We start from the raw sequence: 27773 nt of genomic DNA on the forward strand, positions 1-27773 counted from the left end.
AAACTGAGACCCAGAGACATTAAGTAACTTTCCAAAGGTTACACAGAAAGGGAGCAGTAGAGACAGGATTTGAATATAAGGAGCTGAACCCAAGAACCCACGTTCTTAACCTCTATAGTATCCTGGTCACCACTAGTCCCTCCCTCAGCTTGAAGTGCTAGAAGTGGGAGGGAAGACAGGGAGATTAAACACAGTTCAACCGTGATCCACTGGCAGTAGTTACGTGCACACTATACTGAATTGTGGATCACAACAAACTTAAATTCTGAAAGAGATGGGAATACCAGAGCACCTGACCTGCCTCATGCCTCATGAGAAATCTGTATGCAGGTCAGGAAGCAACAGTTAGAAGTGGACATGGAACAACAGACTGGTTCCAAATAGGGAAAGGAATACATCAAGGCTGTATATTGTCACTCTCCTTATTTAACTTATATGCAGAGTACATCATGGGAAACGCTAGGCTAGATGAAGCACAAGCTGGAATCAAGACTGCCAGGAGAAACATCAATAACCTCAGATATGCAGATGACACCACCCTTATGGCAGAAAGAGAAGAACTAAAGCACCTCTTGATGAAAGTGAAAGAGAGTGAAAAAGTTGGCTTAAAGCTCAACACTCAAAAAACTAAGATCATGGCATCTGGTCCCATCACTTCATGGCAAATAGATGGGGAAACAGTGAGAGACTTTATTTGTTTGGGCTCCAAAATCACTGCAGATGATGACTGCAGCCATGAAATTAAAAGATGCTTGCTCCTTGGAAGAAAAGGTTGGTATGACCAACCTAGACAGCATATTAAAAAGCAGAGACATTACTTTGCCACAAAGGTCTGTCTAGTCAAAGCTATGGTTTTTCCAGTAGTCATGTATGGATGTGAGGGTTGGACCATAAAGAAAGCTGAGTGCTGAAGAATTGATGCTTTTGAACTGTGGTATTGGAGAAGACTCTTGAGAGTCCCTTAGACTGCAAGGAGATCCAACCAGTCCATTCTAAAGAAAATCAGCCCTGAATATTCATTGGAAGGACTGATGCTGAAGCTGAAACTCCAGTACTTTGGCCACCTGATATGAAGAACTGACTCAATGGAAAAGACTCTGATGCTGGGAGGGATTGGGGGCAGGAGGAGAAGGGGACGATAGAGGATGAGATGGTTGGATGGCATCACCAACTCAATGGACATGAGTTTGAGTAAACTCTGGGAGTTGGTAATGGATAGGGAGGCCTGGGGTGCTGCAGTCCATGTGGTCGCAAAGAGTGAGACACAACTGAGTGACTCAACTGAACTGAACTGATACTGAATTGAGAAGTCTGAGGTCATGACTGGGTTCCACATGACAGTGATGAGATAATGGTAAGCAGATGGAAGAGAAGCTACATATTTGCCCTCCCTGGTAGAGCATATTAAGCCAACTACTCAGATATTAGTCCAGGTTCACTTTTCAGAGAAATAGAGTCATAAAGCCTGAGAAGGCTAGAATTGCAAATGCCCTTAGAGATCACCCTATGATGCTCAGAGAGGTGACCCAAAACCACAAAAGCCTTAGTCTTCAATCCAGTTCTGACTCCAGGTGCAGTACCATTTCTGCCTCATGATTGGTTGATACTTAGAATGGGAAAAGACAGAAGCTAGGTTAGCTCCAAAAGGGAAAGGGGATCAGGAAAGATCCAGCACATGGAATAAGGAACCAGTGAGGGGACTTCTGGGAAGGGTCAGACCTCTGGGCACCAAGAGGCAAAACCTGGGGGTGGGACCTCATCCTGCAGTGAACAGCACACCCTAAACGCAAACCTTATCAGAATAAACCAGCTCAACTGGGAACAGAACTGGCTCTGACTCAACAGGCTATAAGAACATGAACAAATTGACCCCACCAATTTTCTCAGCTTTCTTAGCTGCCTTGGGACATACACCGTGGGGGCCAAATGAGATTGTAGGTACTACTTGTTTAAATTTGGATAAAATATATTTTAAAAATGTATTCCCAACATGAATAGATTCATCTTGGACATTTTCACTTCTGTTAAAGATTTGGGAGAGAAAATAGAGTTATCAGGGCTATTTAAAAAGGCAAGTAATTATTTTGGTAACTAGTATTAATATTTTGATAAGGAAAGTACTGACATAGATGAGTCACAGATGCTGAACAAATTTTCAATGTCAGGAACTGGGAAAGCAAATAAAGTGGGATATCTTACACAAACCCAGAAAGGCTGATAATTCTTGAACAAATGAAGACGAGACAAGAAGGAAAAAGGAATAAAGATGGAGAATCCAGTCAGCAAATAAATCAGAGCAGTTCTGAGAAGCAGGAGGTACATCTCAAGGCCAGAGAAACTCTAACCTGGGAAGGAAGAGGGGAAGTCGCTCAGTCGTGTCCGACTCTTTGCGACCCCATGGACTGTAGCCCACCAGGCTCCTCCATCCATGGGATTTTCCAGGCAAGGGTACTGGAGTGGGTTGCCATTTCCTTCTTCAGGGGATCTTCCCCACCCAGGAATCGAACCCGGGTCTCCTGCATCGTAGGCAGATACTTTACCATCTGAGCCACCAGGGAAAGTAACCAATAAAAACTTGCCAAACACTCAAAGTAGGCTTTCCCACCACCTGCCTTCACACTGGAGACGTCTTTGTCTCCACTACACAGAGGAAAGGGAAGGTGCAGCTCCAGAGGCACTGCATGGCTTATAAGCACTTCTGAGGCCAGTCACCAGAGATCCTGTGAGATTTCTTTTTCTGAGTGATCATATACTACTCCAAAGGACAATCTGGAGGAGAGAAAGTTGAGTTATACACAATGTGTCTAAAGGAAATACAGTAGAGATGTTAGGAAGGAGCTCAGACCCTGGAATCAAACTGACCAGGATTCATGACCCCTGAGAATCATAGAATTGACATGTGCTGTAAACAAGATAATGAATAGTGTTAATAATAAATATTCAGTAAATATTAATTGATTTCTTGTCTCCCTTTTTTCCACAAAATACTTCATTTATGATTAGAGTAAGTTTTGGACATGGTAAATTTGAGCTGCCTTTTGGATATCTAAGTGGGGTTGTCAGGTAGGCAAGTGGATACTAGGGTCTGGAATTTACAGGCAAGAAATGGTTAAGAAGTTGGGGGAAGAAGAAGAACCAACAAAAGAGATGAGAAAGGGTGTGGTGCCCAAAAAGCCCAGTGAAAAGAAGGTTGCAAAAAAGAAGGAACGATCAATTGTATCAAATACCGCTAATAAGAAAGATAATATTAATGTGGCAAGTCAGGGCAATTAGGCAAGGAAATGAAATGAAAGGCATACAAATTGGAAAGAAAGAAATAAAACTATCTCTATTCACAAATGATATGATCTTGTACATACAAAATCCCAAGGAATCCACTAAAAAATTAGAAGAATAAATAAAGGAGTATAAGAAGGTTGCAGAACATAAGGTCAGTATACAAAAGCAATTGTATTTCTGTATACTTGCAGTGAACAATCCAAAAGATATATTTTAAAAATTCCATTTACAATAGCATCAAAAAGAATTAAATATTTTAGGAATAAATTTAACAAAATGAGTGCAAAGCCTATACCTTAAAACTATAAAACACAATTGAAGGAAATTAAAGAAGACCTAAATAAATGGAAAGACCTCCAGTGTTCATGAATTAGAAGATTAATACTGTTGAGGTGACAATTCTCCTCCAAAATTCAACACAATTTCTATCAAACTCTCAGCTGCTTCTTTGCAGAAAGGGACAAGCTGAACCTAAAATTCATAAATGCAAGGAATCTAGAATGGCCAAAACAATCCTGAAAAAGAAAGGAGTTGAAAAACTCAGGTATCCCAGTTTCAAAACTTATGTGCATACATGCTCAGTCACTCAGTTGTATCCAACTCTTTGCAACCCCCTGGACTGTAGCCTGCCAGGTTCTTCTGTCCATGAGATTATCCTGGCAATAATACTGGAGTGGGTTGCCATTTCCTCCTCCAGTGGATCTTCCCAATCCAGGGATCAAACCTGCATCTCCTGCAGTTCCTGCATTGGCAGGTGGATTCTTTTACCACTGAACCACCTGGGACACTTACTACAAAGCTAAAAACAGCATAGTAATAGCACAAAGATAGACATACAGATCAACAGAATAGAACTGAGAGTCTAAAAGTAAACACTCACATTCACAGTCAGCTAATTTCTGAAAGGATGCTAAGACCATTCAACTGGGAAAGAATAGTCTTTTCAACAAATGGTGCTAGGATTAAATGGATGTGCTTTGTTTGCTAAGTCGATTCAGTTGTGTCCGACTCTTGGTGACCCCTATGGACTGAGCCCACCAGACTCCTCTGTCCATGGGATTCTCCAGGCAAGAATACTGGAATGGGCTGTCATTTCCTTTTCCAGGAGATCTTCCTGACCCAGGGATCAAACCCACATCTCCTGTATTGGCAGGTGAGTTCTTTACCACTAAATCGACTCGGGAAGCCCAATTAGCTGGATATCCACATGCAAAAGAATGAAATTGGATCTCTACCTAACGTCATATACAAAAATTAACTCACAATGGATCAAAGACCTAAATGTAAGAGCTGGATCTAGAAAACTCTTAGAAGAAACATTAGGGTAAATCTTAACAACTTTGGATTAGGCAATGATTTGTTAGACAGGACACCAAAAGCACAAACAAACAAACAAAAAATACATTAGACATCAAAGTTCACAACTTTTGTGCTTCAGGACATCAGGAAAGTGAAAAGAAAACATACAAAATGAAAGAAAAACTTTGTAAATCATATGTCTGATAAACATCTTGTATCTAGAATATATTAAGAACTTGAAATCTTACAACTCAATAATAAGTAGACATATAACCCAATATAAAATAGGCAAAGTATCTTAATAGAACTCTCCAAATAAGATATAGAAATTGCCAATGATGACATAAAAAGATGCTGAACATCATTAGTTATCAGAGAAATGCAAATCAAAACGACAATGAGATAAGTCCTTACACACACTAGGATGGTCATAATCAAAACACAGGATATAATAAGTGTTGATGAGGATATGGAGAAACTGGAACCTTCATACACTGCTGATAGAAATGTAAAGTGCTGCAGAAAACAGTCTGATAGTTCCTCAGAAGGTTAAACATAGGTTTTATTTGACCCAGGAATCCCATCCTCAAGAGAAATAAAACACACATGGACACAAAAACTTGTTTCTGAATGTTCCCAGCAGCAATATTCACAATAGCAAAATGGTCTCAAATTTGTACATCCATACAATGAAATATTATTCAGCAATACAAATGAATGAAATACTGAGACATGCTATAGCATGAATGAACCTTGAAAACATTATAATAAGTGAAAAAAGTGGGTCACTAAAGACATATTATATGATTCCAAAATAGGCAAATCTATAAAGACAGAAAGTAGATTAGTAGATTAGTGATTGTCTAGTACTGGGGGTGGGGGGGCGGGGGGCGGGGTGAGTGGATAGGAATAATGGGGGAATTACTGCTAAAGTATACGGGATTGGGGAGAAGTGATAGAAATATTCAAAAATTGACTGTTGGTTGCCCAAGTCTGCTAATATAATAAATACCATTAAAGTGTATACTTTAAATGGGTGAACTGTATGTTATATGAATTATATCTTGATGAAGCTGTTATCAAAATTTAAAAAACAGCATATATATCTGCAAAAAATGAAAAGTCTAAATCAATAAGATATATGTACTCCAATGTTCACAATAGCATTATTTATAATAGCCAAGACATGGAAGCAACCCAAATGCCCAGATGATTGACTTAAGAAGATCACACACACACACACACACACACACTGGAATATTACCCAGTGATAAAAAAGAATGAAAAATCGCCATCTGCAGCAACATGGATGGACCTAGAAAATATTATGCTTAGTGAAATAAGTCCGGAGAAGGCAATGGCACCCCACTCCAGTACTCTTGCTTGGAAAATCCCATGGATGGAGGAGCCTGTTAGGCTGCAATCCATGGGGTCGATAAGAGTCGGACACAACTGAGGGACTTCACTTTCACTTTTCCCTTTCATGCATTGGAGAAGGAAATGGCAACCCACTCCAGTGTTCTTGCCTGGAGAATCCCAGGGACGGGGAGCCTGGTGGGCTGCCGTCCATGGGGTCGCACAGAGTCGGACATGACTGAAGTGACTTAGCATAGTGAAATCAGTCAGACAGAGAGAGACAAATACTATACGATATTACATGTGAAATCTAAAAAATAATACAAATGAATGTATGTACAAAACAGAAACAGACGCACAGACACAGAAAACAAATTTATGGTTACCAAAGATGAGGGGAAAGGGGCAAATTAGGAATACAGGATTAAAATATAAATTACTATACATAAAAGAGATAAGCAACAAAGATTTACTGTACAGCACAGGAAATTATACTCAATATCCTGTAACCTACAAATGAAATATAATCTGCAAAAAAAATCAGTATACTATATACTTGAAACTATTAATAATACAATATTGTAAATCAAGTAAACTTCAATTTTAAAAAGCTATACTAAAAGCAAGAAGTACAAAATTAATGTAAAGGCTAAAAACAAAGATACACTTCAAAAGAAAAACAGAAAGCAGTATACTAAAGTAGCTCATTACTGTCTTTATTACTATAGTTTAAAAAAAAAACCCATACTGGACATAATCTAAAAAGAAACAAAGATGAAGCAGAGAATTGTTTGCAGTGGATAGACAAGAAATTAAAACTGTAAAGATGAGATAGAAGATTGTCTCTCATTTTCAGGCCTGATCAGGAGGTGCTTTTCCAACAAGGACCACGTGCCCACTTGCTGGCTGGCCAGTAAGTCAGAAAACAAACAGCCATCAGGGTTCTGCTGCCCAGAAGCAGCTGTTGGTCTGACCAGAGCAGAGTGATGAAGTACAAAAAGAGGAGGAAGGCTGCTTGGTTACCATGCCAGCAGCTCATTTTCTACCATGGAAGGATAAAGAATAGGAAATAGGTAATTGTGTGATTCATAAATTGCAAAGAACATGTATGCCTGAACAAAAAAAGCTTAAAATTGGAGGAGGGGAATGTGAAAATAATGCAGGAAATAATCCCAGGTCCCTGGAATATCAGGTAACATTTCATTAGCCTGACCCCTGGATGTCCAGGTGCTTCACCCTGGCCTTTCTCCTAACAAAATATGCCTCTCCCCAGTTCCGACTGAAATTGCCCAAATCAATAAAATGTCTATTGAGGTCCCCTTTCTCTCCCTGCATCACCCATTCCACCCTAGTTTTTTCAGTCGGTCATCTAAACACCTTAAAACTTGATATAATCTTGAACATCACTAGGAATGCAAGTGAGATTGAGGGGCAAGGCTTTGATTGTCCCACCTACTGCCACACTCCTGAAGCACATCATCAACAAATAAGCTAACACAGAATGTTCAGTTTGTTGCAGGAACTCATAAAATATCTAAGGAATAGCTATTATTATGTTACTTTCTGTTTCAGTTAGCAACTCTACTTCTAGGAATTAATTCTATAGAAATAATGTATATGTGCACAAGTACTTAACAACAGTGACAGCACTGATGTGTTATCACTGTTCTAAGCACTTAACTTACTCTCTTAACAAGCCAGCAAGACTGGAACTATTATTAGCCTCATTTTATGGCTGACAAAAGTGAGGTTGGGGATATTAACTAACTTGTTCAGGGTCACATAGCTAATCAGCACTGGAGCCAAAGTTTAAAACCAGGCTGTCTGGCTCCAGTGTCTATGCTTGTGACCAGAGCACTATCCTGCCCTACGCAAAACCACTGTGAGTATCATTTATGCAAGGAATTGGAAAACCTAGACATCCAACAACAGGGAACTGCTTTTAAAAAAACAAAAATAGAGTATCATTCAACCACTTTAAATGAAGTTGTAGAACAGTTAGTAACATTAAAAAAATTGTTCAACAAAATGTTAAGAATAAAAATCTGGTTGAACACACACACTACATAACAGATAATCAACAAGGACCTACTGTATAGCACAGGGACCTCTACCCAATATTCTGTGATAACCTATAAGAGAAAAAATCCTAAAAAGAATGAATATATGTATAACTAAATCACTTTGCTGTGCATAGGAAACTAACACAATTGTAAATCAACTATACCCCAATAAAATTAAAATATTTTTAAAATTAAAAATCACCCATAGAAAAAAAAATCCAGCTGAGACATATATTTTAAAGAAAAAAAGATCTTCTCCTAAATGTTAATAATGGTTTCCACTGTGACTTTTCCCTCACCTGTATTTTCTAAATATTCTACAATATATTCTTTTTACAAAAAAAAAAATTAAAAGAAAATTTTTTAATTTAAAGGAAAACTAAAGGGAAATCATGCCCAAACCTGAACTAAAATTTCCCAACAAAAACATAAATAGATTGTGGTCCATTTGAAAAAAAAACAAAATGAGGAAAACAAGATTGTGATGGTTAATGTTTTGTGCCAATTCAACCAGGATAAGGGATGTCCAGATAGTTGATGAAATATTATTGGTGGATGTGTCTGCAAAGGACTTTCCAGAAGAGATTAGCCTTTGAACTGGTAGACTAAGATCCCTTTCACCAATGTAGGTAGGCAACATCCAATCTACGGAGGGCTTGCATAGAACAAAAAGGTGGAGGAAGGGTGAATCTTCTCTCTCCTTGAGATGGACTATACATCATCTTCTGCCCTCAGACATCAGAGGTCTTGGTTCTTCAGGCTTTGGACCACAAGACATACTCCACTGGCTCTTGTGTCTCAGGATTTCAGATTTGGACTGAATTATACCACTGGCTTTCTTGGTTCTCCAGCATGTAGACAGTAGACTGTGGGAATTCTCAGCCTCCATAATCAAGTGAGCCAATTCCAATAATAAATCTCCTCTTACACATATCTTGTTTTTCAGAGAAGCAGAACCAATAACATATATATAAATAAATAATAAAAATAGATGTTATTGGTTTTGTTTCTCTGAAAAACCCTGACTAATACAAAGATTATTCACTTAAGTCTCAGCAAATGACCAGTGTTTTCCGAAATAAGTTTCACAAAACACTTGGTCTGTACATAACAACCAAAGAGGGTTCAAAACCATGAGGGAAACCCTCAGTTAGACAAGTTTATTGTATGACTTCTCAGAGGTTTTAATCTACCTATATATATTATGAATCTTGGAGAGGAGTATAGCAGTTTTATATAGCATTTTTAAAACTCATTTTGGCTCAGATCTATTTTCCCACAGAGCACCTTGAGAAAATGTTTCTCAGAAGAGACCGGCAAATGGTAATTTACACAAAAGAGAAGCACCAGGACTGTTGGAAGAGGTTAAATCCAAGTCGATGCTTTTAAGGAAAAATGCAAAAGTGTGGTAACTTGCACAAAAAAAAAAAGATGGGGGGGACATAGCAGGATTTTCAGTTATTTAAGCAAAAGGAAGAAATACTAATAATATAAAGTGAGAGTTGGGGGGAATTCTGTGGGCATATCTATTTCCTGAGCTCTGCCTTTAAGTAGTTACTGGAGTGGGCTAAACAAGGCAAAATAAGGTATGGTGAGAGACCAAAAGTCTTCTTTCCCCAATTCTATTGACATATAACATTGTGTAAGTTCCAAGTGTATAATGTAATGATTTGATATATACTGTGTGAATCCCAGGGATGGGGGAGCCTGGTGGGCTGCCGTCTATGGGGTCGCACAGAGTCAGACACGACTGAAGCGACTTAGCAGCAGCAGCAGCAGTGAAATAATTACCACAATAAGGTAATACATCCATCACCACACATAATTACAACTTTCACTCTTCTGGTGAGAACTTTTAAGATCTACTCTTTTAGCAACTTTCAAGTATACAATACAGTATTGATAACTATAGTTACCACATTATACATAAGATCTCCAGAACTTGCTCTTCTTATAATTGGAAGTTTGTACCCTTTGGCCAACACTTCCCCATTTCCCACAACCTCCACTCCCTGACAACCACTAATCTACTCTCTGAGAGTTCAGCTTTTTAAGACTTCACACATAAATGAAATCATAGAGTCTTTGGTTTTCTCTGAGTTACTTCACTAAATACAATGCCCTCAAGGTTTATCCACATTGGTGCAAATGACAGGACTTCTTTCTTTTTTACAGTTGAATAATATTCCATTGTGTAAATATACCACATTTTATGTAGCCATTCATTTACTGACCAAAACTTGACGTTGTGTTCATGTCTTTGCTACTGTGAATACTGCTGCAATGAACCTGGAGGTGCAGATATCTCTTTGAGAAAGTGATTTCATTTTCTTCAGATACATGCCCAGAGTGTGATTGCTAGATTGTACAGCAGATCAATTTTTAATTTTTTGAGGAACTTCCATATTGTTTTCAATAGCAGCTGTACTAATTTGCATTCCTACCAATAGCACACAAAGGTTCCCTTTTCTCCACAGCCTCAGCAGCACTTGTTATCTCTCAGGGTTTTTTGTTTATTTGTTTGATAGTAGCCATTCTAACAGGTGTGAGGTGATACCTCATTGTGGTTCTGATTTGAGTCTCCCTGATGATGAGTAATGTTAAGCCCCTTCCCACGTACCTGTTGGCCATTTGGGTATCTTCTTTGGAAAAAATGTTCATTCAGGTCCTTTGCCCATTTTTAACCATTTTTTTCTGAGTTCTATGTTTTATATATTTTGGATATTAACCCTTCCTCAAATTTATGGTGTGCCAGTATTTTCTTCCTTTCATAGGTTGCCTTTTCATTTTGTTGATCATTTCCTTTGCTGTGCAGAAGCTTTTAGTTTAATGGAGTCCTGTTTATTTTTTCCCCTGTTTTCTTCCAGGAGCTTTATGGTTTCAGGTCTTAACATTTAAGTTTTAAATCCATTTTGAGTTATATAAGATAGGCATCCAAGTTCATTCTTTTGCAGGTGAACATCTAGTTATCCTAATACCATGTGATGAAGGACTATCCGTTCCCCATTAAATACTCTTGGCTCCCCTGCCAAATATGAGTTGACCATATCCATGTGGATTTATTTCTGGGCTCTCAATTCTGTTCCACTGGCCTATGTCTATACCATACTGTTCTGATTACCACAGCTTTGTCACATACACTTGACCCTTGAACAATGTGGGGATTAGGAGTGCCAACTTCCCCCCACATGCAGTGGAAAACCCACATCTAACTTTATATCAGCTCTCCATATCCACAATTTCATATCCGAGATATGGAATCACAGATAGTGCAGTACTATAGCAGTTAGTGAAAAAAAAAAAAATTCACATAAGTGGACCCTCGAAGTTCAAACCCATGTTGTTCAGGGGCCAACTGTAGTTTGAAATCAGAGAGTGTAATGTTTCCAACTATGTTCTCCTTTTACAAGATTGCTTTGGCTATTCAGGGTCTTTTGTTGATTCCATTCAAAATTTAAGAATGTTTTCTCTATTTTTGTGAAAAAAGGCCATGGGAATTTTGATAGGGATTGCAGTGAATCTACAGATAACTTGGGGAATATGGACATTTTAACGCTATTCTTTTGATGCAAGAACACAGGACATCTTTCATTTGTGTCTTCTTCAATCTCTCTCATCAAGTTTTCAGTGTACAGATCTTTCACCTTCTTGGTTAAATTTATTATTAAATGTTTCATTGTTTTGACACTATTTAAAATGAGATTGTTATCTTTATTTCTTTTTCAGACAACTCACTATCAGTGTATAGAAATGCAACTGATTTTTGTATGTTGATTTTGTATCCTGCAAATTTACCAAATTTGTTTTTAAGTTCTAACAGTTTTTTTGGTGGAGTCTTGTAGGGTTTTTTATATACAGAACCATGTTATCTGCAAAGAGACAATTTTATTTCTTCCTTTCTAATTTGGATGCCTTTATTTCTTTCTGTTGCCTAATTACTCTGGCTAGAACTTCCAGTACTATGATCAAAAAGAGTAGTGAAAGTGGGCACCCTTGTCTTGTTCCTGACCTCAAAGGAAAAGCTTTCAAACTTTCACCATTCAATATGACGTTAGCTATGGGTTTGTCACATAGGGCTTTTAACATGTTATGGTATAATCCTTCTATACCCAATTTGTTGGGATGCTGAATTTTGTTAAACACTTTTCCTGCTCTATTAAAAAGATGTTATGGCTTTTATCCTTCATTCTATGAACACGGTGTATCATCTTTATTGATTTACCTTGAATCACCCTTGCACCCCAGGGATAAATCTCAGTTGATCATAGTATTTGATCCTTTCATCAGATCATATTTTACCAGATCATACATATACTGTTTGCTAGTATTTTGTTTAGGAGAAGGCGATGGCAACCCACTCCAGTACTCTTGCCTGGCAAATCCCATGGACGGAGGAGCCTGGTAGGCTGCAGTCCATGGGGTCGTGAAGAGTCAGACATGACTGAGAGACTTCACTTTCACTTTCACGCATTGGAGAAGGAAATGGCAACCCACTCCAGTGTTCTTGCCTGGAGAACCCCAGGGATGGGGTAGCCTGGTGGGCTGCCGTCTATGGGGTCGCACAGAGTCGGACACGACTGAAGCGACTTAGCAGCAGCAGCAGTATTTTGTTTAAAAATTTTACGTTAATACTTGTCAGGGATATTGGTCTATAGTTTTCTTTTCTTGTAGTGTCCTTATCTCGCTTTGATATCAGGGTAATGCTGGCCTTGTTAAAATAAGTTTGGGAGTGTTTCATCCTCCTCGAGTTTTGGGAAGAGTTTGAGAAGGATTGGTGTTAATTCTTCTTTGAAATTTGGTAGAATTCACCAATGAAATGATCCAGTCATAGGCTTTTCTTTGTTGAGAGATTTTTGCTTACTGATTCAATCTCCTTAATTATTATTGGTTTGTTCAGATTCTCTACTTCTTGATTCAGTCTTGGTAGTTCATATGTTTCAAGGAATTTATCCATTTACTCTAGATTATCCAATTTGTTGGCATATAATTGTTCATAGTGGCCTCTTAAAATCATTTGTATTTCTGTGATAACAGTTGTAATGTCTCCTTTTTCATTTATAATTTTGTGTTCTCTCTCTTTTGTCTTAGTTTAGCTAAAGATTTGTCAATTTTGTTTATTCTTTCAAAAAAACTCTTAGCTTCATTTTTTTCCTATTGTCATTCTAATCTCTATTTCATTTGATCTCTGCTCTAATCTTTATTAATTCTTTCCTTCTGCTAATTTTGAGCCTCGATTAAACTTCTTTTCTAATTCCTCCATGTGTAATGTTAGGTTGTTTATTTGGAGATCTGAAGCCTTAAATCAGATAAAGGACACAAGCCATACTCAAGGGAACAAAATGAGGAACTTCAATAGTGTCTAGGGAACACAATACAAATTCTTTAGTGACAAAGAAACATTAGGCATAAATGTTAGCACTATCCACCGCCTAAAACAACTATGGATGGAGCTTCTAGGAAATCTGGCAGGAAGCCTAATATTAATAAAAATTGAGCAATAGAGCATAAGACAAATCTAATTTAACTTGGTTTTTAATGCCAAAGCCTAGACCCTGCAGAAAAGAAAAACAAGTAAAGGGATATAGAATTGTTTTTACAAGTAGTTCAAACCCCTACGCAACAATTACATCTTCAGCTATACGTGCTTTGCTCATGCCATTTTCTCTGCCTGGAAGACATCTCCCTAACCTTACCACTTTCCATTTCTCAAACTCTTACTTGTCCTTTAGAATTTAGCTCAGGCATCTTTCCCCTTAGGATGTGTTCTCCAAAGTTGCAGTTTTACATGCTTTCTTTCATGACACCCTTTAAGAAACTAATAATTACTGCACACCTGCCACCTGGCAGGCACCTGATACATTTTTCCTTCATAACACTTTTTTGCACTGTAGGAAGACCATTTTCATTGACCTATTATCATTTTTTACTTTGCACCCTCTCCCACACATCTCAGAGCCTAGCCAGTGTGTCTGGGGATCTTTAGTGAATAACTCAAAGCTCCTATGAAGTACTAGGTGCTAGAGATTAAAATGATTCAGAAATTGTTCCTGCCCTCAGGAAGCTCATGAACTACAGAGAAAAGAGGAGATAAACAGTTATAACATACAATAAGATGAAATATGTGATAAATAATGGCATTGGTACAACAAACACATGAAAAGATGCTCAACATCACTAATTATTAGAGAAACGCAAATCAAAACTACAATGAGGCATCACCTAACCCTGATCAGAATGGCCATCATCAAAAAATCTACAAATAATAAATACTGAAGAGGGTGTAGAGAAAAGGGAATCCTCCTACACTGTCAGAAGGAATGTAAATTGGTACAGCCACTATGGAGAACAGCATAAAAATTCCTTAAAAAATGAAAATAGACTTACCATATGATCCAGCAATCCCATTCCTGGGCATATATCCAGGAAAGACAAAAACTCTAATTTAAAAAGATACATGTACTCCATATCTTGGCTGTTTACAATAGCCAAGATATAAAAGTAACCTAAATGTCCATTGATAGATGAATGGATAAAGAAGATATGGTATATACATTTTTTTCATCCTGTGAATATATATATTCATTAATATGTACAGAAATTTGTTAATTTTCCTTTTCCTTCCCTTTTTAACTGTATTTTGTTTCTCCATATGTTAACATCCATAAAATGTACATATGTACATTTTTGCAGAGTTAACATCATAGAAAACTAGATGGCATCTAGCAGCTAATGGCATATTATGGCTTAATGGCAGTGTTTCTCTTTTTAAGTGGAAAAGCACTGATAATGATGCATTTTACAAATGATAAATGTCTTTAAGACTTTTTCAAGGTAATAAATAGGTGCTGGTGGTAGTAAAAAAAAAAAAAAGAAGAAGAAGATATGGTGTGTGTGGGTGTGGGTGTGGGTGTGGGTGTGTATATATACGTATAGATATAGATATATAAGCTTCCCTGATGGCTCAGCTGGTAAAGAATCTGCCTGCAATGCAGGAGACCTGGGTTCAGGCCCTGGGTTGGAAAGATCCCCTGGAGAAGGAAACGGTTACCCACTCCAGTATTCTGGCCTGGAGAATTCCATGGACTGTAGTCTATGAGATCGCAAAGAGTCAAATACAACTGAGCAACTTTCACTTTCACATAGATCTCCATTATATGTGTGTGTGTGTATGAGTGTATACATATAAAACATTATATATATAACAGAATACTACTCAGCCATAAAAAAAAAAATGCCATTTGCAGCAATATAGATGGACCTAGAGATTGTCATACTAAAAGTGAAGAAAGTCAGAGAGAGCAAGATAAATATCACATGATATAACTTAGATGTGGAATCTAACATTACAATTCAAATGAACTTATTAACAAAAGAGACATAGACTCACAGACACAGAAATCAAACTTATGGTCACCAAAGGCGAAAGGGTAGTGGGGAGAGACAAATTAGGAGTTTGGAATTAACAGATATACACTTCTATATCTAAAATAGATAAACAGCAAGGATTTACTTTATAGCACCGGGAACCATGGGGCTTCCCTTGTGGCTCAGCTGGTAAAGAATCCGCCCGCAATGTAGGAGACTTGGGTTCGATCCCTGGGTTGGAAAGATCCCCTGGAGAAGGGAAAGGCTACCCACTCCAGTATTCTGGCCTGCAGAATTCCCTGATAGCTCAGTTGGTAAAAAATCCTCCTGCAATGCAGGAGATCTCGGTTCGATTCCTGGATCAGGAAGATTTGCTGGAGGAGGAATAGGCTATACACCCCAGTATTCTTGGGCTTCCCTTGTGGATAAGCCAGTAAAGAATCTGTCTGCAATGAGGGAGACCTGGGTTTGATCCCTGGGTTAGGAAGATCCCCTGGAGAAGGGAAAAGCTGCCCACTCCAGTATTCTGGCCTGCAGAATTTCATGGACTGTATAGTCCCTGGGGTCCCAAAGAGTCAGATACAACTGAGTGACTTTCACTTTCACAGGGAACTCTATATTCAATATCTTACAATAACCTATAATGGAAAAGAATCTGAAAAAGTATATATAACTGAATCACTTTGCTATACATCTGAAAATATCACAACATTGTGAATCAACTGTATTTCAATAAAAAAGAAAAATAATGGCATGGGCAAAGGAAGCTCTGATAAAGAAGAGGTTGTATGCACAGCCTTCATACAAAAAAACTCATTCAATGTCCTGAACCTGTCTTGCAACAAAGCTCAGCAAACATGCACCTTGGCCTTACAAATAGTCTGCATACCCGTCACTGTTTAGCTCAGTGAGAATGAGTGCTTTTGCACTTCATTTCTTTCTTTTTAAGTTAAATTGCATTTTAGAAGCTAGGTATTCTCCCTGTCCTGTGGTTGCCTTGACAAAGACAAAGTTGAGACCAAAGAAAGAGAGAGAGGCCAAAAGAAAATGCATGGCATCTGCAATCTTTACTCTGCAATTGTGTGTAGGTGTTGCAATCACTCTATTATTGGCCTTCAAGCAGCTGGTTCAGTTGGAAATCAAGTTTATGAACAGAACTGGTGCAACCATAAAGGATTTTTCCCCAGTGATTAAGCACTAAAATGATAGGTGTTAAATAAATACAAAGAAAAGAGAGAGCTTTGGGGGAGTCATTCTGTCTCTATCAGAATTCGAAAGGGAAAGCCAACTGACTGAGAGTGGGTGGGGAAGAGTCAGACTTCACTAGGTGGTGGTGTTCTGACTTCTGTTCTCAAACCATGATGACGCTCACCCAGCAAGTTCCTTCCAAAAGGGCACGGGCAAAATAGGAAAAGTACCTCCGCAGTTCATTCATAACCTTGAACGCCTTCCCCATGTGGGCAGGGTTGACAGTGATGGTCCTCTGGTTCTTTTCATCATCCCCAGTCTGTATCAGAGGCTGGGAGCTCGGTTTGATGCTGTGAACAGGAAGGGAGTGGGAGAGGAGAGAGAAGATCACATGTTGGCAAACTCATTGATCCAACTGTCACAAACCCATCCATTTGCCCACCCACCAGGGGCATCTCTGTCAGTCTTTTCCTTCACCACAGGCCCAGAAGGGAAGGAAATCACTGGGTCAGGAATTTCTTCAGGATCTTCCAGTGCAAAATGTACCCCTCAGACCCTAGTTCAGCTTCTTCCATCAAGCACTGGTGTGACTTTTTGGGAGGTCATGATGCTTATTCTCCATCCCTCCATCCCTAAAAGGGTATGGGGTGAGGGGAGACTAAGCACTGTACCCCACTCACTTCACAGGGATGTAGGTTCATTCAACAAACATTTAGTGGAGCTTACTACATGCCAAGCACTGTGTTTAAATTCAAGAGAAACATAATAAGTAAGTCACAGATCATGCTTTCATAACGCTTAGACTTCAGAGATGGAGAAAGCCAAGTCAACATTTAAACATATCAGAGTATTATGATCTGATTGGAATTACAGAAGCACAAAGGGATTCCCAAGTGGTGCTAGTGGTAAAGAACCTGCCAATGCAGGAGACATAAGAGATGCGGGTTCGATTCCTGGGTAGGAAGATCCCCCAGAGGAGGAAATGGCAACCCACTCCAGTATTCTTGTCTGGAGAATCCCATGGACAGAGGAGCCTGGTACGCTACAGTCCATAGGGTCGCAAAGAGTCAGACACAACTGAGGCAACTTAGCGTGCATGCCCACACAGAAGCACAAAGGATAGGCAACTATCTCAGTGATGGCAGGCTGAGGAAAAAATTGCTAGAAGCTGAGGAAGAATACAAATCTTAAGGAATAGCAGAAATTAACCAGGTAAGAAGGAAGATGGGGAAACAGAGGAAACAATATGAACAAAGACCTAGAGAAAAGGAGTCCAGTGGAATCAGAGCACTACAAGTTCAGTAAAACTAAAAGTGGTCTTACAAGTGCCACATAAAAACAAAGCTAAGGAGTTTGGATTTCATTCTGAAACAATGAGAAACCCTCAGAGTTTTAAGAAGTGGAGCAGGAAGCAAGTGAATACATGTGTGCTTTAGGAAGATCACATTGGCCACAGCGTGGAGAAAAGTGGCATAAGAGTGAAAGCTTTGGAGAAACCATAATCCCATAGAAAGACAAGGGATTGTAACTTATAAAATGACTATATGTGGGTTAGGTGAGCAAGTGGTGACTATCAAGAGGCACCTATAATCTTAAAGGCTTCTACACCAAAGACAAAACACTCATTCCTGTGGGATGCCAGCAAGGTGCTCAATCACTTCCAAGCAACAAGTCTAAACTTGATGGTGGGGTGGGAAAGAAGAATCAAAAAAATGAGCAAGAAAAGGACTTTCTCCCCAAACTGATAAAACTATTCAGCTCCAAGCCAAGTCTGGGACCTTGGAGTTATGTCTGTTTGGACCAGACTAAGCTTTGCCTTCTCACAGAAAACCAGAACCTTCTCCACTGGTGTAGATTTGGGGACCCACAGTTCACACCAACTCTAAGACACTGACAGTAACTTCCTTTGCCTTTCTCTAGTGGGCCTCTGTTGATGTAACCACGTAGCCTTGCAAACTGGCTCAAGAAAGGGGTTGCTATGGTTAAGATAACGTTTTGGAGACCTGAGAGTCTCTCTAGATCTCACACTGGGACTCGTAACATTGGAACATTCCAATATAACCAGCATGCCAGAGCCACAGCTTGTCTAACCAGGACACTCGCCTCTACTGGCTTCCTTCCCACTTTTAGTTCAGCAGAAAAATGTAAGCCACAGACATCTGAACTGTGGGACTGTTTGCATTCTAGGTACAAAGAAGTTAGCTAAGCACAGGATGATAAATATCAAGGCAGAATCATGTGTTTAAAAACATTAAGAAAATCTCAAAACAGAGAAAGTTATCAAGGAGAGGGAGGACTTAGTAAAAATTTAAAACTTCCTATTAAAAATCCCACAAGTATAATTTCTTTCATAACTTAAGTGTCCTTCCCTACTCCAGGCCAGATAGATATGTTTCTATTTTATACTAAAAGTTTAATGATTTTTCTTTTGATATTTAAGCCCTTATTTTATCTAATGTTGATTTTTATGTCACCATATGAAATATGGATCTAATTTTTTCCTGTAAGTTCCACTTATTGAATACTTTTTCTTTTTCCCTACTCACTTTGTTATGCCACCTTTAGACACATATCACAGAATGATAAACATAAAATGTCCTAATGAATATTCTTGTCATCTTTCTCATTCTAAATTTAAAAAAGATGTTTGTGATGTTTCCTCATTGTATGTTAATTTTAGGATTTTTGTAGATGGCCTTTATCAAATTAAACTCACATTTTAATTTTAATCATAAATTATATTAATTTTATCAAATCTTTTTGTGAATCTAATGAGATGATCATAGGGATGTTTCCCTTTAATCTGTTAATGTGGTATATGACATATTTTCTAATACTAAACTATATTTGCATTCCTGGAGTAAATTTAGAAACTGTAAAACACTGCACAAATATTCATTATAAATACTGTCTTCAAATTGCAGAGACTTAAAAGCCAGGAAGAGAAAATATCTGGTATTGATCAGAGAACAACTAAAGGCTTCTGACAGAAACTTTATGAGATTAGAGCTCATAAAGGGCCAGTGGACAGACATTATTAGTTCTATTTTACATATACGGGACAGATGTAGATCAAAGAGAGACATTCTGGAAGCGCTGACAGCTCTCCTGTGACTAGTAACTGGGAAGCTTGCTCTTCCTTGTTGTGTTAGTCTTTGAATTTTCCAGTCTTCCAGGATGGCCTGGGTTAAGTTTTGCCTCCTCTGTGAAGTCCTTTGACTACTTCATTCCTAAGTGATCCCTGCCTCCCCTAAACTGTTGTGGTATTTCTGGCCTGTAACCCAACTGCACATAGGATACGAATGCGTTTGATGACCTTTTCATAGCACATATTTGAACACCCAGCCCCCCATGCTAGTCTCCATGTTCCTGGTAAGCAAGGACAATGTGTCCAAGGACTCTCAACAGTTTAGCCTGCCCAGCAGAAGGCCATGCCCACAGCAGGTCTTCATGACATATTTATTTATTTATTTATTTTGCATTGATTGATTTTACTTTTAAATTTTACATAATTGTATTAGTTTTGCCAAATATCAAAATGAATCCGCCACAGGTATACATGTGTTCCCCATCCTGAACCCTCCTCCCTCCTCCCTCCCCATACCATCCCTCTGGGTCGTCCCAGTGCACTAGCCCCAAGCATCCAGTATCGTGCATCAAACCTGGACTGGCAACTCGTTTCTTACATGATATTTTACATGTTTCAATGTCATTCTCCCAAATCTTCCCACCCTCTCCCTTTCCCACACAGTCCATAAGACTGTTCTATACATCAGTGTCTCTTTTGCTGTCTTGTACACCGGGTTATTGTTACCATCTTTCTAAATTCCATATATATGCATTAGTATACTGTATTGATGTTTTTCCTTCTGGCTTACTTCACTCTGTATAATAGGCTCCAGTTTCATCCACCTCATTAGAACTGATTCAAATGTATTCTTTTTAATGGCTGAGTAATACTCCATTGTGTATATGTACCACAGCTTTCTTATCCATTCATCTGCTGATGGGCATCTAGGTTGCTTCCATGTCCTGGCTATTATAAACAGTGCTGCGATGAACATTGGGGTACACGTGTCTCTTTCCCTTCTGGTTTCCTCAGTGTGTATGCCCAGCAGTGGGATTGCTGGATCATAAGGCAGTTCTATTTCCAGTTTTTTAAGGAATCTCCACACTGTTCTCCATAGTGGCTGTACTAGTTTGCATTCCCACCAACAGTGTAAGAGGGTTCCCTTTTCTCCACACCCTCTCCAGCATTTATTATTTGTAGACTTTTGGATCGCAGCCATTCTGACTGGTGTGAAATGGTACCTCATAGTGGTTTTGATTTGCATTTCTCTGATAATGAGTGATGTTGAGCATCTTTTCATGTGTTTGTTAGCCATCTGTACGTCTTCTTTGGAGAAATGTCTATTTAGTTCTTTGGCCCATTTTTTGATTGGGTCATTTATTTTTCTGGAGTTGAGCTGTAGGAGTTGCTTGTATATTTTTGAGATTAGTTGTTTGTCAGTTGCTTCATTTGCTATTATTTTCTCCCATTCTGAAGGCTGTCTTTTCACCTTGCTAATAGTTTCCTTTGATGTGCAGAAGCTTTTAAGGTTAATTAGGTCCCATTTGTTTATTTTTGCTTTTATTTCCAATATTCTGGGAGGTGGGTCATAGAGGATCCTGCTGTGATGTATGTCGGAGAGTGTTTTGCCTATGTTCTCCTCTAGGAGTTTTATAGTTTCTGGTCTTACGTTGAGATCTTTAATCCATTTTGAGTTTATTTTTGTGTATGGTGTTAGAAAGTGGTCTAGTTTCATTCTTTTACAAGTGGTTGACCAGATTTCCCAGCACCACTTGTTAAAGAGATTGTCTTTAATCCATTGTATAGTCTTGCCTCCTTTGTCAAAGATAAGGTGTCCATATGTGCGTGGATTTATCTCTGGGCTTTCTATTTTGTTCCATTGATCTATGTTTCTGTCTTTGTGCCAGTACCATACTGTCTTGATAACTGTGGCTATTTACCATCAATGAAATCTGATCTGAAAACCCTCCACTTTGTCCCTGTGGGTGGTGGACAGTAGAGCAGAGTGGGGATGGTCTGCCCCAAACACTGCCCCCAACCCTAACAATCTTAAAAATGAAAGTTGGTCTTCAAAATTAAACTATAAATTAATACACATAAAATCTTATAATAGTTATGAGTTATAAACAAAAATACATAAACTGTAAACATTAGGCCCTCTTTCATGGCATGCCACCTCCCACAGCCTTTTCTCCTACCCTCCCCTCTCCTCTAAAGTCCAGATCTATATATCTAGTATCTGAACTGACTCCCCAACTTAGATTTTTCATAGTAACTTATACTAAACTGATGCTCCCCACCTTCTCTGAAGCTTGCTCATCTTTCTGTACTCTCTGTCTCAGAGTCATACCCAACTACCCACTCACCTACGCAAGGCAGAAGTTGGGATATCATTGGATGTCTTCTTCCCTCCCTCTCTCACTTCACATACTACCACAAGTCCCATCAGTCCTAGGTCCTTTAATGTCTCTCTACCCCATTCCCTAGTCACTGCCACGACTTCAGTCCAGGCCATCAGGATCTTACCTGGGTTGGTTACTACAGTAACTTCCTCCTCAAAGACTTCGGAATGATCTTTACAGAATGTCAGTGTGCATGGCACGTCCTATGTGAAACCTCTCACTGGTTCCTCACTGCATACAGAAGAAATCTCAGAGACCCAGCCTGGTGCTTCCTCATTTCATTGCTGTCCTGAAGACTTTTTGTTACTCAAGTACTAAAATATTCACAATTGCCTAAATATACCAAGTTCTTTTGCCCTATCCCCACCCATTGTCCCCTATGTCTAGCTCATTTTCATCAACCCTCAGACCTCTTGCTGACGGTCTCCCACTTTGCAGGCAGATTCTTTACTATCTGAGCCACCAAGGAAGCCCATTAGTAAAATAATTAGGAAGAGATGAGTCTTTACTATGTCTTTAATATAATTTATTAGTAAATCACATAATTTTTAAAATAAGGGCTGTATTTAAATGACTGACTCACAAAATTCTTAAAAATTTAGCAAGCAGCTCTAGCAAGTGGGTGAATGCTGGTTCTTGCATACCACTGCCCACCCTAGATTTTGAGCTCCATAAGAACCAGGATGGTATCTTATTTCCCTCTATATTATCAGCCTATGGCACATGGCAGGTACTCAGTAAATTATTATTGAGTAACTGAATGGACGGACAAGTAAATGAGGTATAACTACCAACTATCCCATCTTTTCTCATATCCTCTAAAATAATTATAGCTTTATCCCTCTCAACTTCCCTCTCTGTCCTTCCCCAAAGGAGGTGGTAGGGGGAGGGGAGGAGCTTTCTTAGCCAAACTAGTTTCCTGCATTGGTGATACAGAATCAGGAAGCTCTTGACAGGAAGCGGGGTGGGCAGGGGTAGAAGAGAAAGTCACACTCCTCTAGAGAAGAAGAAAGCAAGAAGAGTTACTGCCTGTTGCATTAGTTCTTAGGCTCTTTCCATTACTAAGAAAAATCCAGGCAATGAATAGAAAGGACAATAGCATGCATGTCAGCAAAGCAGGAGAAATAGAAACCTCTGAGCATCTAACTGTCCAGATGTGTTTGGGGAATCTGCCAAATGAGGAACTCTGGAGCATCCAGGGTGTGAGAGAATGGAGAGGAGAGGAAAGGGGAGTCTAAGAAACACTGTTGAGAGTTAAGAACTGCATCCCTGCTGAAAGTCTTCAAGAGATGCAAATAAAGTTCAGGCAGCATGGGCCACACTGATAGAGTCCAAACGCATGATGGTCAAACTATAAATGAGACAGAATAAAGAGAGGCAAAGTCACCTACGGGGGTCAACACAACTCTGTGAGTTGGAGGAAGGCTATGCCGAATGCATTAAAATCCCTCAATAAAGAAAATGTCCTTTAAAAAAAAAAAGGTAAGAAAATTTCCTTTAGAAAGGGAAATTGAAAAACAAGAATCAGGCTGAGAAAGCTCTTGGTCCAGCTCACCCCACACTATGGAAGAAATTATTTAATCATCAGATAATCATTAGGTTCAGCCTCATGTCAGATCCCTGCTGTGGAACTTGAAGCCTATAAACACTCAAATGACCTTACTCAGTCCCCAGCTCCCAAATGCGGCCTCTTGATCAAGTTGGCTTCCCCTGTGGCTTTCCTTTAGGAAGCAAGAAAGTGTGGTAGCAGGCCCTCAGGAACACTGTGCCAGTAATACTTTTCATCACAAATTAATAAAATGACACTCCGACTGTTGTACCTCAGTTTCTCATGATGAGTTCATCAGCATGACTCCACTTCTTCAGGTCTGGGCAGCAAAGGACAAGAGAAAATTTTGGAACCTACCGGGCTCTGGGTAAACTAGTTCTGGGAGAACTAGCATATTTCTCAATCCTAAAGTTCAAGGCCAAAATGACCCAATTGAGATTTCTGCATCTGGATGAATGAACGACCTGGCACTTGAAGATACCCAAGTAACAGGACTCAGGGTGTGATAGTGCCGCCCTGTCCTCAAGGAACACCCCCACACACAGACTGCTACAGAGCTCCATATTCTCCTACTTTTTCACTTGGGCCACCTCAGTTTAAGCATCAGTTGATTCCCCGCAACAGGCCACATGGACCCAGGGAAGATAATGCATCAGTAAGCTATGGTTCCTGGGTAGTAACAGTTAACCGTTTACTGAAAGCTTACTTTACCTCTACTATCTCATTTTATCTTCAGAACAACCCTATAAAGTATAACCTCCTCAGGCACTGAGATAAAACTTGTCCAGAAATCCCACATAACTACTAAGTGGAGAACTGACACTCCAGACCCATGTCTAATTCACTCCAGGGCCTATGATCTTCATAGCAATGTCCACTGTCTTGGGATAATGTACACAGCCCAACAGGCCAAGGAAGACTCAATCCTTATGATCCACTCCCTGAGGTTCTTCTTGGTGTGGCCAAACTAAGCCAATGAAAAAGACTGAATCCCCTAGGACCTGTGCCATGGCACTATTTCACTTCACTGATTGTGGGGAACTACAGTATGTACTGGAGTTAATATTATTAATTGGACAGAACTCAGACAAGCCTGCCATGATGCATCAAAGCTAGTCAGCAGCTGCTGCCATTCTTGTAATGTGCTCTTTCATAAACCAGTTCAAGAACAGGTATGTTACTAATCACATTCCTAACAGTCCAATTCACAAATAGCTTCCTTCCAAACCAAGAAGGCAATCACTTCAGCAGGCTGGGTAAAAATGCAAAATATAAGAAAAACATGAGTTCAGACAGACAGAATGAAACAAGGGGAGAGAAAGACTGAAAGAAAACACAGCCCTCATTATGTGGCCTTTTGGAAGCCAAACTTCTATTAGGTTTGAATAGGAGAGCTGAACTCTTCCATGTGTGTGGTTTTGATAGAGTTTACAATAGACTCTCACAAGTTAAAAAGAAAAGTCCATGAAAGCAGGGCTGAGAGTCTGAAAACCCTTTTAAATTATAAAAAGTTACAGATTTGTAACTTGACCACCACTGAACTTGATAGAGAAAAAAATTTAAGAACAAAACATGTTCAAGTTATTTTTTACACAGTGCATCAATGCTCTTTTCAGTCTAACCTAGTTTCAAGGTTTATCCAGAAATTGAAAAAAAAAAAAAATTAGGTCAATTCTATGATGGCAAATTTCATCAAATAAAATACTTGCCTTAGAAAACTTACCCCGAAATGTTCTTGTATAGATGTGTCTTAACAATATAAAACCTAGCAAGCAGCAAAAACCTAAAAGCTCAAATCTGGGTATGGGGAAATCAAGAGGTTTCTTCCAACTGACTTTGTTTTCTTGCAGTTGAAAACCTTGCTTCACCAAAAATTATTTCCAAAATGGAAAGTTTGGTTTCAATTATCATGGTTGAAATGCACATATGCTTCAGGCGGCAGTGATGCCCAAAAATTTCTACAGAAGTTTCCACCCATGCCTTCTATGGGTGGGAGAGGGTTGAGAGGAAGAGAAAGCCTGGGGCGCTGAACACTTGCTCTTCCCTGGGTCTTTCCAGGGATACACCGGGTGTTGTAAACTCAGCGTTTGGAGAGACTTAGCTGCCTACATCATGTTTTTGTTTTTGTTTTAATAAGATCTGTTCCTGATCAAGGATGGAAAAATAAGCTCTCAGGGTTCTAGGAGCAGGCTGTCCTCCATAAGGATGAGCCATTCTCTCTCTTAGGACTGCTCTCATAAATTCAAGGCACAGTGTTGGGCACACAATGCCCCTTGCAATAAGAGGCATCCTGATGCTTCTGATAAATAAAACCACCACAATTTTAATAAAAATGGACAGCCAACATCCCCCTTTTGTGATGCTTCTTCTAAAAGTTGTGGTTCTCTGCAATTCTTGTGAATATCCCAGAGACTATGCCTGGAATTTTTTTTAACTGTGGTAAAATACATGTAACTTGAAATTTACCCTTTTAAGAATATAGTTCAGAGGCTTTAAGTATGTATATGTTCTTGTGCAACCATCTATTTCCAGAACTTTTTCATTTCCCTAAATTAAAACTCCATGCCCATTAAGCATTTCTCCCTCTCCCCAGACCCTGGCAACCAGTCTACTTTTTGTCTCTATGAATTTGACCATTCTAGATACCTCATATAAGTTGGGAATTTACTGTAATCCATCCACAAGGCTAATTTCTAGAACTTAAATGAAATCCCAGTAGCCAAGCTACTGTCATTTTCAATGTGTTCTACACACACACACACACAATTTGTCACTGTAGTGATGTCATGGCTCCAAACCACCAAGGCATCTGAAGCCTCAGGGTGTCTATAAAAAAGAGGACTAAGGTAAGGCTTCCTAGGTGGCACAGTGGTAATGAACCTGCCTGCCAATGCAGGAGATGCAAGAGACTCGAGTTCAATTCCTGGGTCAGGAAGATGCCCTGGAATAGGGAATGGCAATCCACTGCAGTAGTCTTGCTTGGAAAATTCCAGGTGTCTTGTGGGTTACAAATCCATAGGAATCAGAGTCTGACAGGACTGAGCACACACGTGTGCACACACACACACACACAAGTGTTGATGAACCCTACAAGACGAAGTGCTAAGCCCTATGTGGTATCTCACTGTGAGGAGACAGTTCAGATGGATGCAAGATGATGACCTGATAGCCTCTTAATTTTCTCATGGGAATGGTCCCACAAAATCTGCTTTGGATTATAAATATATGAAGGCCTTGAAATAAGCCTTGGTTAGTATCCAAGAACAAATCATGGAGCACAGCAGGGTAATAGATGAACACTAACAATAATAGCAACTACCATTTACTGAAAACTTACTCTGTGCCAGAAAAACTTACTAGGTGCTTTATCTATATTGCCTCCTTTGATCTTCACAACAACTCTATGAGATATGGATACTGTCTCTCTACATCAAAAAGAAATATTAATTCTGAAAAAATGTGACACACTCAAGGTCAAGTTTATGAAATAGATTCACCGCAAACTCTATGTTACCCCTAAGCCCATGTTTTAATTAATAGCCTTTTAAGGTAGAAGTTATTTTCAAAACCTCATGGCAAAGAAAGAAAATTGTTCATTAGAAATCTCTTGGCTGAAAATTCTTAATGCTTAAAAACAGCCCCAATTAAGCTTTAGCAGGTTAAATGTAGAACAAGACTTAGGATCCCTCCAGTCTCCGGAGGTCTGACATGTGATCCTAGGCCAGTCACCCAGTTTCTCTGGCCCCAAGTTTCCCAGGGAACTTGTGAAAGAAGCCTACTTCCTCCTTTTCTCCCCTACCTCAAAGCATTCCATGGGGTCAATTACCCATGCTGAGATAATAAGGCTGATAGCCAAGGATGAACCTACTGGCCAGAGGTTTCAATAGCCTCTTGGAGAGGCAATTTTTAGTTACTGGAGCTTCTCACAAAAGTCAGCTAATCCGCAAATAATTATCTAATACCTACTATGTGTCCAGCCACACTGTAGATAATGTGGAGTATTCAGAGGTACAAGCAACATTCTTGTCCTTGAGGACCTATCCCCCACTATGGGAACTTACAAGATATATGAAACAAAAGCACAAAAACATCTTGTGGGTGGGCCTGTTATTCAGTACCCAACTATGAGATTCAAACTAGAAGTAATGAAATTAGGAAGAACATCTGCCAGAACCAGAAGAGCTTAAGTTTCCAAGACAAAG

The 27773-nt window shown here is 39.2% G+C and overlaps 1 protein-coding gene and 1 non-coding gene across 4 annotated transcripts in view; both read right to left on the reverse strand.

Annotated features, from left to right (window-relative positions):
* The window catches only part of KLHL3 (kelch like family member 3), a 280088-nt gene that overhangs the window by 96737 nt on the left and 155578 nt on the right, over positions 1–27773 (reverse strand). For all 3 annotated transcript variants that reach the window (XM_061423600.1, XM_061423601.1, XM_061423603.1), the window contains one exon: positions 16781–16900. In XM_061423600.1, coding sequence (XP_061279584.1) covers positions 16781–16900 — 120 coding nt within the window. The remainder of the gene's footprint in view (positions 1–16780; positions 16901–27773) is intronic.
* On the reverse strand, positions 2487–2558 carry TRNAR-ACG (transfer RNA arginine (anticodon ACG)). Its single transcript has one exon. It is a non-coding gene; the product is annotated as a tRNA-Arg (tRNA).

Source organism: Bos javanicus, chromosome 7, assembly GCF_032452875.1.
Source record: "Bos javanicus breed banteng chromosome 7, ARS-OSU_banteng_1.0, whole genome shotgun sequence".
NCBI lineage: Eukaryota > Metazoa > Chordata > Mammalia > Artiodactyla > Bovidae > Bos > Bos javanicus.